Genomic DNA, 18,790 nt, shown 5'->3' on the forward strand with positions numbered 1-18,790 from the left:
CATTAGGAGAGAGAGCCTCTCAACGATCCATACGAAACAACACTCTTGGCTAGGTCTGACTCTCTCTCTCTCTCTCTCTCTCTCTCTCCGACTGTTCTGGCAGACGGAGGTACATATGCACACATATTGAAGGCTTTTTAATGAACCTCATTTGGAAGTGGAGGTGACGCTATTGAGGGTGGGGGGAGGGATAAAACAAGAGCCAGATTTTCATACATGGTGCGATACTGATGCAAACACCATGCAGCCACTTGCACAATGACAACGCACATTTACGAAGGTAAAGCTAGAGTTGCATTCAGGAAAAAGGCGCATGGCAAGTTCTTCTGACCATGTCACATCTATAATAGAGAATTAGAAAAGAGCAGTTGACATTGTTGCCAAGCACATAGTAAGCATGCTAGCCCTTGAGGCTAACATTGGCTAGCATACCTTTTTTGGTTGCTTTCGTCTGTTCACTGTGTCACCGCCCAAAGTCATTAGACCTTCTGTAGTTTCTACAGTCTCTGTTTTGTTTGCATGTTTCCATAGGAGATCATGTGACATCACGAGGCGTTCCCTCTGGCAGAATAATCTTAATAATACCTTGCTGTGTGAAGTAAGTGCCATGTTGTTTAAATCTTGTACTGTGTGCATGTCTGAGAGCAAATAATCAGTCAGTCAATCTTGTGTCAGTCTGTGATGCTCATCTCCAAATCAGTGTATGTTCCACTTCAATGTTCCAATTCAATTCACAATGTTCAACAAAAAATCCTCAATTCTAAGTCAATCTTAGTACTTTCTTAATGATTAATCAATTGAGGTTGTTAAACGACTGATCCATCCATTGATTAACGAATGATTTGAGTGTAAACGCACAGATTCCACTCAGCCTCTGCTCTAAAACACACTCACAAGCTACAGTTACATCATTAGCCTGGGACAAACTGAGCCTGAGCTTAACAAGTGAGTTTTTTTCTTCCTACTGTTTCAGGGCTAAAATACACCCACCCCTTCGTCTCTCTCCGCTTCCTCTCTGCATCTCTCAGCCTGGTGGAAGAGCGGGGTGAGTCGAGCCGAGGCCCTGTAATCTAAGACCAGATTTTCATTGGAAGCAAATGCTTTCAATCCGTTGTAAAGACCGGCTCATGTTCAGCAAAGCCTACAATAACAAACCTAGGGCCTTGTCCCATGCGAGTTGGGAAAACAGAAGCAAACGGTCAGAGTACCAGCTCTGAGCATGAGTGAGTGAGACAGTATGCATGCAAGTGAGCAAGAGGGAGAGCAGGAGATCCCAGGGAAAAGGTGAGATTTCATGAGGAGTATGGAAGAATAGAAGTGTGTGCTCACAAGAAACTCCATAGCTCTGGTCCTCATAACTAAAACCATAGCTAGACAAAGAATAACTCTCCCTCTCATTCATACTTACTGTATATGTCTGACCAATAGACACGTACTTTACCCAAATGGGAAAAGGAAAGAGAAGAACTGGAGAAGGGCTGTCAATTTTATTGGCATTTCCATTTCCAGTGCAATTTGATACCAATCACTTCTACAAGGTCTGGGGCTAATTTCTGCTTTTCTTTTACCCCAGCAAGCGAGGGAAGAAGGTGGGAGGAGGAGCAAAAGACTGGCAGTGAGGAAGGGTGAAGCAGGAAAAGGTGTTGAAGCTGTGTCTGGCAGCCATGTTGGGGAAATGTCAACAGTATTACCACAGCCTGTCAGAGACAGAGAGTGAGAGAGAGTGTGTGTGTGTGTGAGAGAGAGACAGAGATAGTGAATGAGGGTGTAAGAAAATAAGGAGAGCTGGGGAAAGGGAAATATTCAGCGTGGGTAAAAATGAGAGAATGATATTTTCTGTGGTATTCTGGCCATTGATGCAAACGGTTTGTGTTGTAATCAAAGGTGTTTTTATATATAAGTTGATGCATGCTGACTGCAATTACTGCACCATAGAACAACAAAGTAAGGTAGTGGGAATACAGGTGACAATCTGAGGAACAAATATTCCTATAGATTAAATTTTAAATGTATCTTTATTAGCCAATATGACATTTTGTTGGTCGGGCACTTTTCATCTCCCCAACTCAATCTACTGGTTATTAAAACACCAAGTCAGTCAAAAGCAGCCCTGTCAGTCAGGTGTTTAGGTTTAGTCAGGCACAAAGCTAGGCTGGGCAGCTAGTAGGCCAGTGAAGTAGTCACTTGGTCTCTATACTCAGCCTGCCAGCCTTATTAGAAGCATCAGCAGGCTGTAACCCTCCTCTCCCTGCATGCAGTGTGTGGAGGCTAAGCTAGCAAGCTCCAGTCTCCCCATGAGGAAAAGCCACAGGCACAACTCTGGACCTGGCCCACTGATCAGCCATGACAACGTCTTAGCAACTAGTTAGAAGAAGGGCTGGCAGTGGGAGGGGGTGAATCAATGCAGGACAGTGGGGGTGCATGTTTGTGTGTGAAGAATGTATGCATGCATGGATGTGCATTCGTCTGTATGTGTGTGTGTGTCTGTATCTCTGCCTTTCTTTATGCATGTGTTTCTAGCTACAGAAGGTCTATGTGGACGTGGACGTGTGTGTGTGTGTGTGTGTATGTGGCAATTAGGAGCAGGCCACTGACTGGAAGGAGCCAGGGGCAGTTGGAATGCCCCGGGGCCAACCAAGGGAAGGAATATTTTATCAGTCCCCTTGCACGCTGTATACACACTTGCACACAAAAACACACACAGTGCACAAAACAGATAACGATGTAAAAAAATTAGGTTAGCTTTCGCTGTGCATTTCCACAAGCTAGTTAGCATTAGCTAAACATACACACTTATTTCTGTGTTCATTCAGCTTAGTAGGCTTTTACGTAAGCCTTTCTGCGATTTCAAGTTTTATCCTGTTATTTCTCCTCTTCCTCCTTCATTACTCTTCTCTCTACTCTGTCTCTCTGTCTGCTGGACTTCTGGATATCTGCACAGTATTATGGTTTTAATAATGAGGTGTTGTTTACTTTCTTTTAAGTCAAACAGCAGTAAATTATATTTCTGGCTTAAAGTAAGCTAAAAGTAAACATCTAAGTCTATGCGTCTGCTCCCTCTCTCTGTGTCTCTCTCTACATCTCTATGTCTCAAGGCATACCCTGACATTATCAAGCAGTATGTAGGCTAATCTGTTATGATCTGATTATGAGCCATCTCTCATCGTAAGACAGACACTCTGGTACTACCTGCCCCCTGTGCACGTGCCATTCTGAGGTGTCAGCCATTTTTCTGCCGCCTGGCAAATTAACAGCCACAGACTCACAGTCATTCATCTGCGAATAGCAATCTTGTCAGACACGTCGCTTCTAGCGCAATGTGAGAGAATTATGACATTTAGCTTTCTAATAATTTTTCTTCATAGAAGCAATGCTGAGATGAGAAATCAGGGTTATGAATATTAGCTTTGTGCCAGATGTCAGGAGTGGGATCCTGTGTGAGGAATCATTCACAGATGGCTAAGCGCTTTTGGAGGATACTGTGAGATGTTTTTGCAAAGGCTTTATAGGTTGTGGATGAACTGAGAGGAAAAGGAGTCAAGACAGGTCTTCTGAGTTTATGATGGTGCATTAAATGTGAGGGCTATTTGTTGCAAAAGAGAGAGTTTGTCTTTTACTGTGAGTGCGAGTGACCTGGAGGTGATCTCTTATAGGCCACTCCTAGAGTTTCACACCCCAGAAAGCTTACATGACCCTGGGTTGGCTGACCAGGCAAGGCCCAGGCCTCCAGGGCCTGCTATCCTATTCCACATAGGATACACACACATCTCATATTGGCAGGCGAGAAATTCATACATACACACACAAACACTCAAAACATGATACACAAAGCGCACACTCACTTGCAGACGCACATTCACTAAAGTGCTCTATTTTTTTTCTCTCTGGCACTCACACACAAACACACATACATTACATTCCCAGAAATCCTCAGAGGGGTAAAGAAGGGCTCGCGAGAGGGAGGGAGGAAAGAAAAAGTGCCGTTTATTGTATTCAGGCCATTCATAAGCTCTAGACTTGAGGACGGGGAATGCAAGGGGGGGGGGGGGGGGGGGGGTTTGCTGGCAGTGGGGGGTTCCCTTTTGCATGGCTCTGGAGGCCCCTCCCACCTCCAAATATTCTGAACATGCAGGAATTCCTTGCAACGCAATTCCCAAACAGGGGCACATTTTCTAAAGTTTCTCTGCCTTTGGTGAACCACAAACACACAATGTACTCACATGCACCCATATCCAAGGATCTTCTATGAGGCAACTTTCCAAAAATGACTACAAAAGTATTCTAAACAGACACACACACACACTTAGTGCAGTACAAAACACTCTCTGTGACCAATGCTGCTTTGCCTTCCTTTTATTCCAAAGGAGGAGGAGAGATGGAGAGAAATCCCCGCGACTATTCTGTGGATAATGACATGCGCTGTCGACGAAACAATATGGCTTGTCTAGACTTCCCTTCCTGCCTTTGCCAAAAAGAGACTCTCTCGATATTTTTGGATCCTTGCTTAAAACTTCAGCCAGTGCAATCCACTCTGAGGTGCAGATCAATCTATGCCTCAGAGTGAAATGCATCCAATACAATGTTAGAAACAAACAAAAAGTTGTCACTACTACAAAAGGAGAAAAAAAAAACACAGCTTGCCAGGTAAACAATCAGGGGAGAGCTAAGTAATTGCTTCCTGTAATCAAAGACACTTCCATTGAAGTAATTACAGTAAATAATAAGTGTTTTGCAATAACAAAGCCAGTTACTTTGAATAATGACAGCTTGTGGATCAACCCTGACAGATTCAATAATGACAACAACTGGTGAGTCATTTACAAGCGATATTTGTAATTAAAGCACACTGGAGACTTCTTGTTGGGAGAATCGCAGCCAAGTTTGGAGCAATTATTTCATTTGTGGTGATCTGATGAGGAAGCGATCAGGACGTCAGGCGAAGGGAATGTGTTTGACAACAAAACAGGGCACTTATTTATGACTTCATTTAAAGCATCAAACCTCAGATGTGAGTTCAGGTCACTGTTTGTAGACATGCTTGTTTGCCCAGGTGTGTCATATTACCATGGGTGCTGGTGGCAATGTAGCCTACATGCTGATTTGTTACAAATGTGACAGCGACAAATGTAATCAGAAATATGGGATGTCTAATAATGGAGCTTCAGAAGTTGTGAGTGAGTGATTACTCAAGCTGTATTTGTTGAGATGTGGGAAGTTTTACCTTTTTACCTGTTTTTCCCTAGTCACTGTTGTGTGTTCTTGGGCAAGACACTTCACCCTAGCCTGTGGCGCGCCTTGCTAGTCATTGTATGACACTGCTTGGCAGCAGCTGTAAAGAATTACCCTCTGGGATTAATAAAGTATCTAAAAAAAAAAAAAAAAAATATATTAATGGTCATTTTCTCTGTACATTTTTTGGTGCTTCTGTATGTAATGGCTGAGGCCCATCCACTGTGGGCTATGAGAAGGGGGTGGAGAGATCAGGCCTGTTGACATAGCCATAGGTGATGGCAAAAATGTCAGTGTAAATGTGACTGCTCTCTCTGTGCCATTTCCCCGTAAAGGGTCATCACCACAGGCTGCCTGACACGCTGGAAACTGCCTCAAGCACGGGGCACCGACACGACATTAAACTGCAGTATGCCCGCGCACACAGAAACACACAAACCGGCTGCCTTTTCTTCCCACTTCCAGATCAGTTGAGAGAGAAAGAGACAGACGGTACAAGCTAAAATGAAAGTGTAGGGCGATGAATTCACCCTTTCATGTTGAGCACTTTTGCTGTGTAACTATTGATTTTTTCCCCTCTTGCCTTTGTGTTGCCATTCTCTTTTTTTTCTAACCTGAAGATAGAAGGCCAGACTCAGTTCAAATGGGAGCACTTGTGAGGGGGGCCCACAGATTCTTCGCCTCAGTGAAGGGAAGTCCTCACACACAAAAACACACACATGGATAAGATTCCTGTAATTGTGTCTCTTTTGCTGCTTTCTCACTCTCAATTGTTTCACTGCCTCCTAGATGGCTTTTGACACCTTTAACTCACCGAGCTTCTGTCAAACCCTGCACACAGTCAACAGAGAGAGCGACAGAGTCAAATGGACTATGGAGGAAGAGGGGAATCGGGGGGAGGGATGGCAGAGAGGACAAGGACTATAACAAAAGCTAAGAGCACTTAACAGCACAATGGCACGACGGTCCTTTCCAAAAGTCAGCTGATGTGCTGAAGGGCGTTCCAAAGTCCTTCAATGTAGATGTGGGACAAAGAGAGGGAACCTTCTGCTAATCTCAGGGAAAAACATCCTATTTGACTTTTTTTGTGGACTAACATTAAGTAAATATATATATTTTCAGCATCAAGCCCTTAAATAAACAACTGAACTCTCATTTCAACCTGACCTCTGCACTAACCTACTAAAACTACTAATTTAATGATGTAAAATGAAGTGGAAATGTATCATTTCAGCTCCAGCAACCAACCTGTTTTATCTGTAATCATGCTTCAATGTTTAGGGTGTAGCTCCAAACCAAATTTAAGTTTATTTCTTTTAGAGCTACCGCATGCAGCTCTCGTTTGTGTCTGCATTTTCCCACACACTAACTATCTGAATGACACAGCCTCTGATAAAGACTTATAATACACATGGATTTTCCCACTCATGCTAAGCTATCAGTGCCGGCCAAACGGCAGCATGTTGTTAGATAATGCAGGCACGCTAACCCTGCGGTGGCACATGCTAATAATAGCACATTAGCTTTCGGTTAAGTTTGTTTTTGTGGAGTAACAGAAGGTTTTATTATCATGAGGGAGCATAATACGGTCTGCACCCACAAGCTCATGTTACTGAAGGGGTGGTTGGGGAAAACAGGATAAGTCATTATCTGAACAGCGACCTACACACTTTAAATACTCTCTATTGTTGAGTTGTTATTTACATTTTCGAGTTTCAGTGTGTTGATGACATTTTTATCATTGCTACCCTCCTTCTTCATGCCTGCATCAACAATATCCACATGTTTACCAACGTATTCTTCCTACAAAGCTGCATCGCTTTTTCCTCCTCCATGTCATTTCTTGATAGGCACAGGATGTGGTGTTGTGGGGGATTTGTAGTCCTATCAGCCTACCCATACATGGCCCTGATAAGGCTTATGGGACAGGGGCAGAGGAAGAGGAAGTGAGTGGGTTCACAGCAGGCCTACTTCCTGTGGAGCAAGGGCCCATGTGGGCAGGAGTGATATGCCCCCCGTGGTCGCCGGCGCTCTCGCCATACAGTCCCACAAAGTCACTTCCTGAAAGAGGCAGCCCTCTCTGGGGGTGACTTCCTGTAAGACTATGACCTCTCTGCCGCTTAAGAGAATCTCAGTGGAACAAAGACCTGGGATTGCCCATGGGAGTGAGTGCATACAATACATATATGCATTTTTTGTGTGTGTGTGTGTGTGTGTGTGTGTGTTTAACACTGCCATTCAAGCCTTTAGTCCAAAGGTTATCACGAGTGAGAATCTCTGCCCTCAGTCCCTGCTCATCTTTGAGTTTCACTGGCTCGAAGCGAGAAGGAACGATCAGGTTACATCAAAATGTGTGTGTTCGCAAGTGTGTGCACTGCAAGTGGCTTGCTTTGTGTTGCTCTGCAAACACGCAAAGTAAACACCCATGTTGCCCTCCAGCCCACCCTGCTGCTCTTGTGTTTATCTACAGGTATTTGTTATCTGGCCCTCTCTTTCCTCCTTTTCTCTCCTAACGCTTAGAAAAGCTAGCTGAGGTCTTTATCTCTCACTCAAATCCCTATTGCAGGTATCCATGTCAAAAGGACCAACGGGAGGGGCCCTCTGGGGGCAGCATGTTTGATCTGGGTCACCCTTGGGTCAAGCTTTTGGCCCAGTTGACTCACAATAGATCCCCTCTTTACCTGCACGCAAGGTTACTTGGACTCCCCACAACACAACAAGCTCAACAAGCTGTACAACAGACACTGTGCTGGTAATATTCAAATTCAAAAAAAGGAATCATAAAATATATTTTTAGACTAATACACAATTGTGTTTGAACGTTGGGAACAAGGTGAGTTTTATGCGTCATATAAGGGTAAGAAAATAAGCCCTAACAAACATTAAAGGAGCATTCGCCAATATCCAACAGCAAAGAAAATCCACAAGGATGCAGGTTGTGACCAAAGATGGCGCTTCTGCTGGTGTTTTCCTGGCATGAAATTGGCTTTGTGTGGGTGTCGTTTGGAGAGCCGGCTGGTAAATTCTCCCCTTCTTTTGTTAGAAGAAGGGGAAGGAGAGGGGGGCTCCATGCATAATGGTCTTAGCCAGGGAGGTCTGGAACTGTGTCCATAAATTGAATTATTTCAATTTGAAGGAGAGAGTGAGAGAATAATGGCGAGTAGCTGTGAGAGTGTGCGTTGCATTTACATGTGAACATATGCATGTGTGTTGATGGAGAGGGACTCATTTTTATTCTTCTACATATTTACAAGTGGGAATAAGTTGCAGAAGATTACAGGGGGAGGCCAAATGTTACCCTGCAGCTGGAAGCAATAGTGGATAAAAATGTCAACATTATAGTTTCAGTATGATAATATGTATTTTATTGAATTAAATACAAAAAAGTATGTTTATTTACATTTTCATATAAAACCCCCATCCAACTTAATAAATGCTGAAACATCACATATGTGTCTGCACGTATATGTGCATCTTTGTGTGTTAGAGTATGGGGTGGGGGGTGGGGTGAAAATATTCCTGACACAATATAATCGGTGGGGGACCATATGGCAAACTGGCAGCAAGCTATTTATCCTTATCCTCTTTGGAGGCTAAAATTAGCACTTCGCTGTTTGTAGCTTTAAGCTGGACTCCAACCACTGTGATAGGACTAATATTACAGAAAAAAAAATAGCCTTGTTGGCACAACCCACTTCACCTCCTTTACCTACTTCTTCCTAACTTTCTCTTCTCTCTTTGGCTCCTTTTCACTTCCCTCTGTAAACATACCAATTTGGTCAAACTCGTTTTTTTAACTCACCAATATGAATTGTATTAATATCACATAAGTGCTACTTGAACCAGGACCTCTAGTAAGCCTGTGCATCAGGAAAGCCAGGATTTCCTGAACACGGACCCCCTTGGCTAGCTTAAGAGCGTAGGATGATGGGGCTAATCTCTTTATCAAAAGCTTAAATAAACGTTGGTGCTCCATGCATGTGTGTGTGTGTGAGTTGCTTGTTTGTGTGTGCGTTCTTGTATGCCAAGGGGCCAAACAATGCTTCTCCAATGAAGAAAGTGCTAATACCCTGTCTCTTTGCTCTCACCTCTCACTCCTTCATTCCTACCCACTCATGCTCCACGTTGAACTAAACAAATTGTATTTTTTTCCTGCATCTACAGTAGGATATGAAAAAACGATCTGGTCTTTAACTTCTGAAACCATAGAGAGAGGTGACTGCCTGCATTCTCCAGGCTTCCAGTTTGCTATCAGGGTTTTCCCCAAAAAGTTAGCATCTATCTGATCAGAAACCTCCTGGGCCCTGAACTCAGCTCCTTTTCAAGTGAGGAGGAGGACAGGGAGAGGTAACAGGAGGAGGGAGACAGACAGCAGTCAGAGGAATGCAAGGACAGGAGGAAGAAAGAGAGTTTAAGGTCGTTTTATGGGCCATATATAATGCATTGTGACACATAAGCAATGACTCGCTGTGATTTTACTGTCAGATTCCTTATGAACCTGTCCTGCCACGATGAAGAACCAGGGCATTTTCTGTCTGTGAGTGTGTGTGTGTGTGTGTGTGGGTCTGTGTGTGCTGCACATGTGGCTTCGGAGCTGAATTGAAAGCAGACAAAATAAGGGAAAGCAAACTGGTGACAAATTCTGAATTTTTCATCATTTTGTACTGTGACAACTTTCCCATGGCAAGAACACAAGACCCTTTACAAACACACACAGAAATGCACAATTTCACGAGTGAACGAGCATGCTTTAACTTCTTTTTCCTAATCATTTGCATGACAAATCTATTCCAGATTTTAACTTGTTTAACTTGTTCACATTTGCAAATCAAAGCTGGAGAATTTACTTCCGAAAGGAGATATCTAGCAATTTGACAAAAGTGGCATCTTCTTTCAGGACAGAATTATACCAGAATGCTGACAATTATGGTGCCTTAAATAAACCTGAATCAAGTTCTTAGCTGACACTTTTTAAACAGGATCTTCAATTTAGAGGCACTGACTAAAAACAGCTTTACGCATAAGTAAACATATCGCGTTATAATTTTCATTTCATGCAAACAAAAAAGATGAAATCTTAAGAAGAAATAGTGTGTATTTAATCACCTTTACTAGTTTAAGTTTTTCTTTTAACAATTTCCAAACTCAAGAGACTTCTACAAGGCAAAAAGGGTGTGTAAATAGCATCTTTTAGCAAACACCAGTAATTAGATATAAGCATTTGGCATTCACGCCAGTCACAAATTAAAGAAGAGTGCTTCCTGTAAACAGACAGTGAGAATGTGTCTACATCATTAGTGTGCCACAATTATAACATGGGAGCTAAAGATACATTTCCTTCCCGCTTGCACTCCCTCAGTGCAGCAAATGAAGTAGAACCTCTTCGTTTTTTTTCTCAGAGCGGCAGCAGCAAACTATATGACCTGATCCAAGTGGATTTATGGGTAAAAAAAAGGGGCAACTTTATAAGAAATAAAAGACACAATTGACTTTCTGAACAGAGCACATCCTAGGCAAGCACAAAGGTTGAGTGAAGGCATATGAGAGGCAGGCGGAAAAAAGGGGGGAAGAAGCTATTCCGTGTGCACGCATGTCATGAATGAATATGTATTTCATGTAAATTGTGCACACATGGCATATTGTAATGGTCTAGGCTAGACTTTGCATTTCTTCGGTCATGCAAACATGCCCGCATGTAACCAACAGTCAGACAAAGATGCAGAGTGAATGAATGTAAGGGAGATTTAAGTGGAGGAAACATTTTATTCAGCTTCAAAATGTGCTGATGATTCCAACATAAACATAAAGAAAACATGCATTAATGCAGCTTGCAATATGATACCACACAAAGCTTGCAAGTCAAATAGGCTTTGACGCCTTATCAAATGGTTTTAAGACTATTACTTTTTCATTGTATGTTCACTTAGACCAATAAAACCACGGAGTGAACCTGATTGACAAAGCAGAAGAGATCTCCTCTCCTCTCTGTTTACTTGTATTTCAGATCCTTTCCTCCTCACAACCTCAGCAGCTGTGTGACACCAGTCCACCAGCCTTTAATCCTGAAAGCAAACTGGCCCCTCACTGTGGGAACCTGATACAATTTCCTCTTTTTGGAGAGGGGCAAACTCAGGCCACTCTGAGTTTACTTATTGCCTATGAGGCCATAAAAATTCATCAAGGGCTATCATTTTCTCCAAGGCGAGTAACTACATGCTGGTTGACGCATTGACGCACCGCTCTACAGCGAGGTCATAAAGATCTCAGCGAATCTGAGAGAGGGATGTCGTGATTGGACACTGAAAGGCCAAACATCTCCTTTCCCAGGTAACCAGAGATAATAATGTTTGAGATGCAGTAAATCCAGCTGAGGCTGAATAAACATTGCTACTGGCAACACTGAGTTGTTGAGGGATGTTTTTTCAGTGTTTTTTGAGGCACAATTACCCTTTATGCCTTTCACATATTGATTTTTATAAACAGCATGAGAACAAGAAAGTTGGGGTTATCCTCTTGCGACCTTGCTGATATTAAATGGTTTTGCAACATATCACAAGTGCTTACACACACTTTGCATTAACCCCCTCAGGAACAGAGTGGGCTTGAGGCCATGATTCTTCCACCTCTGAGGAAATATTGCTGTTGTTTGCTCACCTCAATAGACTCCCAAACAACCCTCAGCAGCACTTAACACAATGATCAGGGAAAGTGTCTTTCTCACTCACTATAGAATTCCTGCTCCTGTCAGCATCAAAATGATTTCACAGCATTCACACAGAGATTCACTCCCTTACTCCTTAACTCCCATATTTTGCTCTGTTTTATTCTGTCTTTTTCTCCCACTTTTATCTTATTCCTCCCCGTGTTCACGCTCTGAAGAAATCAAAGAGTGAATCCTGTTTGTGTCTGCCAGCTACTGTACTTCCACCTCCAGTAATACCGACTGCAGTCTAATCAGGGTAGCCACATACCTTTTATCTACCCACAAAGCCTCACATTTAAAAAGATTACTGGTAAAGCTGGACACCAGTAAGACAATTACCGGACCAAGGATCTTCCTCGATATTGTCTAGACAAGGTCTAGACAAAACAAAACACTGTCTCTCATCTCTGCATGGTTCTATTTTCATGTGTATGAATTTAAATAATTGGTTAAATATTTAATGCATTGATTTGTGCAACTGGATATATATATATTATTATATTATAAATAAAGCACATCTAATTCTCTCAGAATATAGTCTCAACTTCAGTATCGCAACTGTTTTTTAAAGGAGGAAATGATGATCTGTTGGAAGCGAGAAGCAAAAATCGGAGAGGGGATTATACCACACAGAAACACACAGTTCTCTCTTCCAGTCTACTGGACAATCGGACCAATTAATCGGTGACTTTCAGGGGGCCACGTGAAGCTGAATGATTGGCTGAGTAGGATCTGGCTGCTGATTGCCTGGCACCCCTGTCTATGTCCCTATTTGCCCATCCTGGTGTAAACTGCCCAATGAGACTATAGTGAGCAGGCAACAGCTCCTCTGTGGCCTGACCTTGTTGGAGGGCACTGAGGTTGGAGGGTGGATGACAACATCAGGAATATTCCAGCCTGATCAATGGGGATACACAGCCAGTGAAGGTTATGTACAGCGATTAACAATGAATGGACCAAAGCTGTGCCAGGACATGATATTCAAATGCACTTCAAACCAGGAAAGTCAACTAACCAAATGTTTTTAGTGCCACATCCTCCAAGTCCATGTCAGCCTGTATTGGTGACTAGCAATTTGGATAAATTAGCTCAAAGGCAACAACATTGTGTGTATAAAACACCACTCCTGACTGTAGAGTGACCAAACTAGTAGTGAAATTAAATTCTAAACATCCAGATTTAAAAAAAAACTCAGAGGTAGATATCACACAAACAGAAATCTCAGGCCACTACTCAGACACTGGAAGTGCATGTAGACTCACAGTCAGCCTTACAGGGAGCCATTTGTTTTGGCGCAGTGCACTGTACTCTTTACAAACGGTCTGGGTAATTGGTGATACATATCTAATATCTACAGTCATCGCCTCACTCCCTGGATGTTTCTGACAAGCAGAGAAGGAAACTCTGTAGCTTTCAAAAACAGTGCAAACACTCCGCACTGCTCAACCCACATCCAGATCACCGCAGCCGCCCGATTCTGTGCCTGAATGTTTTTCTGTTTCCTTCGCACGCCAGGCCCTCGGAGAAGCCAAGGGGTGTCCTTACAAATTCACACAGGCAAAGAGGAGTACTTTATACTGGGAGAAAAAGAGAAGGCCTGCTCATGTCCATAAGGGACACCCCTCCATTGGAAGCATACTATATGATCTGTTAGCTTTTCCTCTTCCCTTCGAGCATTACTTCTCACAGAAAAGCATGATCCAAGGCTGCAGACAGGGCTTCTGGGTATTAAACAAAAGAGACTGGTGGTAGGAACTAGCTAGCAAACAGCTGGGCTAATAGAGTGGGACTAATTAACTACAGGGCCGCTCTCCGACTCTCCTTGTCGATGCTTACTGGATGTTTACAAAGATCTCCCAAAGAAAGGGAGGAGAAAAATAAGAGGCTTTCTTCTTTGTCTGCTCTTTAGGGAGAAAGGAGACACCCAGGACCGATTTTAATGACATATGTAAAGCAAATGTGATCCTCCCCTTCATTTCTCTCTGCTTTTTTTTTGGTCACTGGAATTTATGCTAAAAAACACTACTGGCATTGCGGTAAAAAGCATAAACACCATAACTATGAAGGCAGCATGTGAGCATTGTTGCCACATTGTCACTGTGACATTGACAAAGCACCACAAAACATCTGCTCCTTTAGGACTTATCATTAACTAACTCGTTAAAAAATTCATTCTCTTACTATCAAATACTTTAGGAAGAATATGTTTGTTACATTATGTGGAGACCTCCTCATGTTTCCCACAGCTCTGTGGATTTGACAGTGTGAGTACACTTCCGGGTAGAGAGAGAGAAATATTTATACCAATGGGCAGTGAACCATTAAGAAAAGAGGACAGAGTGGAGCATGTGTTTGTCTCAGGAATAGCCCCAGAAAAAAGGCTGAGAGCGGAGAGTTCACTAGTTAAAGGCCCTCAACCATCCAGCATCCTTCCTCTGAGCTGTTTTGCTCTGCTAGAGGGGAAAGGATGAAGGGGGGATAACATGGAAGAGATGATAAGGGGAAAAGAGAGGAGAATCAGAGGAAGATGGAGAGGAAGAGTGGGGAAAACAGTGATGGATGTAAGAGAGCAATGGGGAAGAATGCGTAAAAGAAAGAAAGATGGCCATTAGCTGGCCAGCTCTACAGGCTGAGGGAAGGAAGAGGGAAAGGTCACTGAGAAAGCATTCTGTTAAAGGTAGATGAGAGACAGACATGTGGGGGGAAATAGAAAAAGAAAAACTAGTAGAGAGAAAAGCAGAAAAAAAATCAAGAAGAGAAAAAAGAGAGAAAAACCACAATAGTGGCAAAGATAAGAGAAAAAGTGGCAAAATGTAAAACATAAGGAGTGAAAACAGAGCTGAGAAAGATGGGGAAGAATGGGAATGCAAAAGGAACAAAGAGAGGTGAGAGAAAGGGAAAGAAGAAGGATAAACAAAAGGTGGTGTTTTAGAGTGAGTGGGAGGTATGGAAGAAAACAGGGGGAGGAGAGAGAGAAAAGCACTGGGATACACAAGGAGAGAGAGAGAAAGCGGCTGACAGTAAAATGAAAGAGAGACGGGAGAGTAGGTGGGAGACAAGGGAAAACTGGAGAAGAGAGGGAGGATGTGAAGATGAAAGAGTGAGGAGAGAGAGAGAGAGAGCGGGAGGAGAGACAGTGGGGTGAAGCTGCTGGGGAGAGAGTGAGCAAAGTGCCAAACAGATAAATAACCAGCTTACTGGGATTACCAAGTGACTGACACAGAATTTGCCAGAGCCAATATGACGTGGCAGTGATAGCTCTTAACCCATATAAACCTGAAACCAGTCCAAGATGTCCTCCGGTATTTACTGTTGTCACCAAGTCCTGATGCTCTAAACAGTGTGTGTGTGACTGCTTTGTTTATGTGGGCACACACACACACACCAGGGTAGCTGCAGGCTTTGGGAAGATGTTGATAGCAGCTGTTTTATGCTACCGGGGTATAAAAACATAGAAATCAGGACAAATATGACACATGTCCAAAAGTATTTGGACACAATAATTTTAGCATAAGCTATCAATTGCTTGCTGCGACAGCTTCCTCTTGTCCGAGTAGCCATGCTACTTCATCCACAAAAGCAGCATGTTATAATTCAGCAGGTACAACTTTAGCATAATTTTTCAAGATGCAGGATTGTAAAATATTCTGCCAGATTATGTCAGACTATATGCATTAAATCCATCAGATGCATGTTGACAAGTTATGTTCCAATCTGACACCAAAGTAACCAACTATCCCTATGCAATGAGCCAAGAGTGATGTTGCCCTGCAGATGCCCTCATATGCACATACATGCATCACATTAAGCTCATAACTTGTAACACTTGGAAAAAATCAAAGCACCTCATTTATTATTCTGACACACAACGACACACATTCATGCAGATTTATGCTGCAAATTTTACCCTCTTGTACCCTCCTCAACAACAAACAAAAAGCTGCCAGCAACAGCCAGAAAGAGATATAAGGAGATAGAGGGAGAGAGAAAGTCAGGAGGAAGCAGGCAAACATAAGGACCTGGTCTATAATTGGAAAGATGTGAAAAATGAAGTGTCAGTTTGGTCAATAGAGGGCAAAGGTCACAGAAGCAGGAGCCCAAACTCGGCACAGAGCACGCTCATTAGAGCAACCAATCAGATCTCGCCTGGCTGCCCCAGACCATTACTCATCAGAGGTAGAGGAGCATGCACACACACACACACACACACTGTATGTGTGACACAATATCTCTTTGTTTCACTGTAATTTCAGTCTGCTCTCCTCATCTAAATCATCTTTTAGTTTTATCCCAACCCATCTCTAACCTTTACATTCTGAGTTTTACTGAAGACAGGGGATGACAGAAAGAAAGAGAGATGATGAGACTGAATTTGAGACAGACAGAGAGACAAAGAGGGACAGTATATGTGTGTGTTGACAATATAAATGGCTGCTCATTGGAGTGGAAGGCATGGCGGAGCTCTGTGCTCCCACCCAGGCTCTGCCTCCTGGCACTGGCAACCCTGCAAACTGCTTGCCTTGACATCGGCTTCAATAATATATGAAGTTGCGTTTTTGCCTACAGTTTATTTGCAACACCACCCCATTCTCCCACTGCTGCATCTCTCTCCCTTTCTGTCTCACTTTAACACACACACACACACACACACACACATTCTTAGAATGCACATATGCCTCAGCAGAGTTATCTGGTGTGTGTTGAAACTATTAAAGTGCTAATAAATTGCAGGAACATTATACATTTTGCATTTTGCATCCAGATTATTTTAGGAAAGAATAAACTTTGCATGCATTGCCAAGAATGCAAGCATACTCCATCTCTTCTGGATAACATATGTGCTCAAAACCTCTAGATCTAAGCTGGCTAAATGTTCTTTAACAGGTGCATAAAACAAAAGGCTTTTGGGGTTGCAAAAAGAGGAAGGAAGCTTCTTCCTACACAAGCCACTTACTGTACCACATCTACTCTGCTGAGTCCGAGCCAAATGAGGAATCCCTACCAGTTCCCACAAGTGTTCTTACATAGCTGGCCCTGACCTTTGACCTCTCTCTTTGGGTTATTAACAGCAACTGTTAGCAGTTGCAAAAACTAAATTCCTCCTCAAACGGCCTGAAAAAAAAAGACATATTTCATGCGAACATAAAGCATCATGATCTCTTACCCTGTTCACTGCTGTTGTCACCACTGTGTGATGTGTGTCCGCCGCTGGATGGTCCCGGTGTGCCTCCAGAGCGCGTGGACCCTGTGTCGTCATGATCCCTGTTCCAAGACGTCTGTCAAAAAGACACACAGGCACAAAGATTAAGTTTATTTTTTTTATTACAGTGACAGTCAGCCAGTCACACAGTGGGTGTAAGGCCCAGCAACAGTTTGTACACGATGAGGATTACTGAGGCTTGATGAAGAGAAAGGCCCAGACAAATAGCAAGCGAACATGTTGTATTAGTTCCCAGCTTTCTGAGGCATGCAATCCACTGCTGCCTCCATTTGGCTCAAACCACTAGCAGATGAAAATACAAAACAGCTACAAGTTAAGATAGGCTGCAGCGAGCGCCAGGGAGTGATGTCATCTGAGCAGAGCAGAGCAGAGAAAGATAGAGAAAGCGAGAGTTAAAAAAAAAAGTATTGCTACATAAGTATAAATACCCTGTTTTGTCCAAAAAATGAAACAAAAGATGGATGACCAGTCCCACTAATGCAGAATTACATTTCATTTAGGACAGCGGAGCCAACACAGAGTCATAATCAAATAAGCTGAAGTTTTCCCACAGTCTTACTCAAACAAAAAAGTTAAACAAAAATATTATATGACAAACCAAAGTCCACTGAGGTCCTTTCTTTAAGGCTTCAAGAAAAATAACTGATGCTAAGCTAATTCTACACTCCTAGTTTGTGTCATCAAACACAAGCAGCTGACTAGACAAGAGAGACTCAGGAGACCTGAGTTTATATATAGTAAGCTGTGTGGCCAGATGAGTGTCAGCTGCACAGTGAATGGTAGAGAGCAAATGGCTCTGACAGGAGTCAACGGAAGACACAAACACACACACACACTGTAAATAGTGTCCACAGACAACAATTACAAATACGCAGCCAGATAGAGACATCTAAAATCTCCTCACGTTTACACACATATACACAAATCTCACTCTGCACCTATGCGAAGCGGGTGCATACTGTTAAAACTAAACCAGATGTTACCTCTTATCTGTCTGTGCCTCTGAAAAGCAACATTAGCGTGGAGGACAGGGGGGTGAAAAGAGACTTCAGAATAGAAGGAAATGGAATCTAATGTCTTATCACACGCGAGCTCGCTATCACAAACAAACACGTAAGAAACAAAACACTTGCACACAAACACTTATCGAGCCTCCTCTACCGCCCGTGTGAGCCTAGCTTTGCTCTGTGAAATCAAATGAAGCAGATATCAAGGGGCAATGTGGTGTTCGCTTCTCGCTTTTAGGGCTTTAGCGACGAAATGAGCGATACAAGCCCACACATAAGAACCGAGGAGGGAGAGTAGAGCAACACACTGGGGAACAACTGGTTTCAATTGGGATACTACAGTTGGCACCATGTGAGGGGTTTGGAGTTGAGTTTACCATTGTTAAAAAAAAGCGGGGGAGACATTAATTCATGACACAGGGTTCGTTTTAAACAAAATGTAGATGGAACAGAAAAACAGAAAAGAAAATACAAGTCAGCAAACTCAACACATTTGGGGTCTATTAAGAGTTCGTTTGATGTTCCTGGGCTATGAAATTATAATCCAGTGCTTACATGGACGATATAATCATTGTTTTCCAAATTAGGCTTTGAGGCTTTGCAATAAAGAGGAAAGTCACTGCACAAAGG

General features: G+C 42.9%; 1 protein-coding gene across 1 annotated transcript in view; it reads right to left on the bottom strand.

Moving 5' to 3' along the window:
- The window catches only part of meis1b (Meis homeobox 1 b), a 69,680-nt gene that overhangs the window by 37,913 nt on the left and 12,977 nt on the right, over positions 1 to 18,790 (bottom strand). The window contains exon 7 of the mRNA XM_028422955.1: positions 17,097 to 17,208. Within this exon, the coding sequence (XP_028278756.1) occupies positions 17,097 to 17,208 (112 nt within the window). The remainder of the gene's footprint in view (positions 1 to 17,096; positions 17,209 to 18,790) is intronic.

Source organism: Parambassis ranga, chromosome 15 (genome assembly GCF_900634625.1).
Source record: "Parambassis ranga chromosome 15, fParRan2.1, whole genome shotgun sequence".
In the NCBI taxonomy this organism is placed as follows: domain Eukaryota; kingdom Metazoa; phylum Chordata; class Actinopteri; family Ambassidae; genus Parambassis; species Parambassis ranga.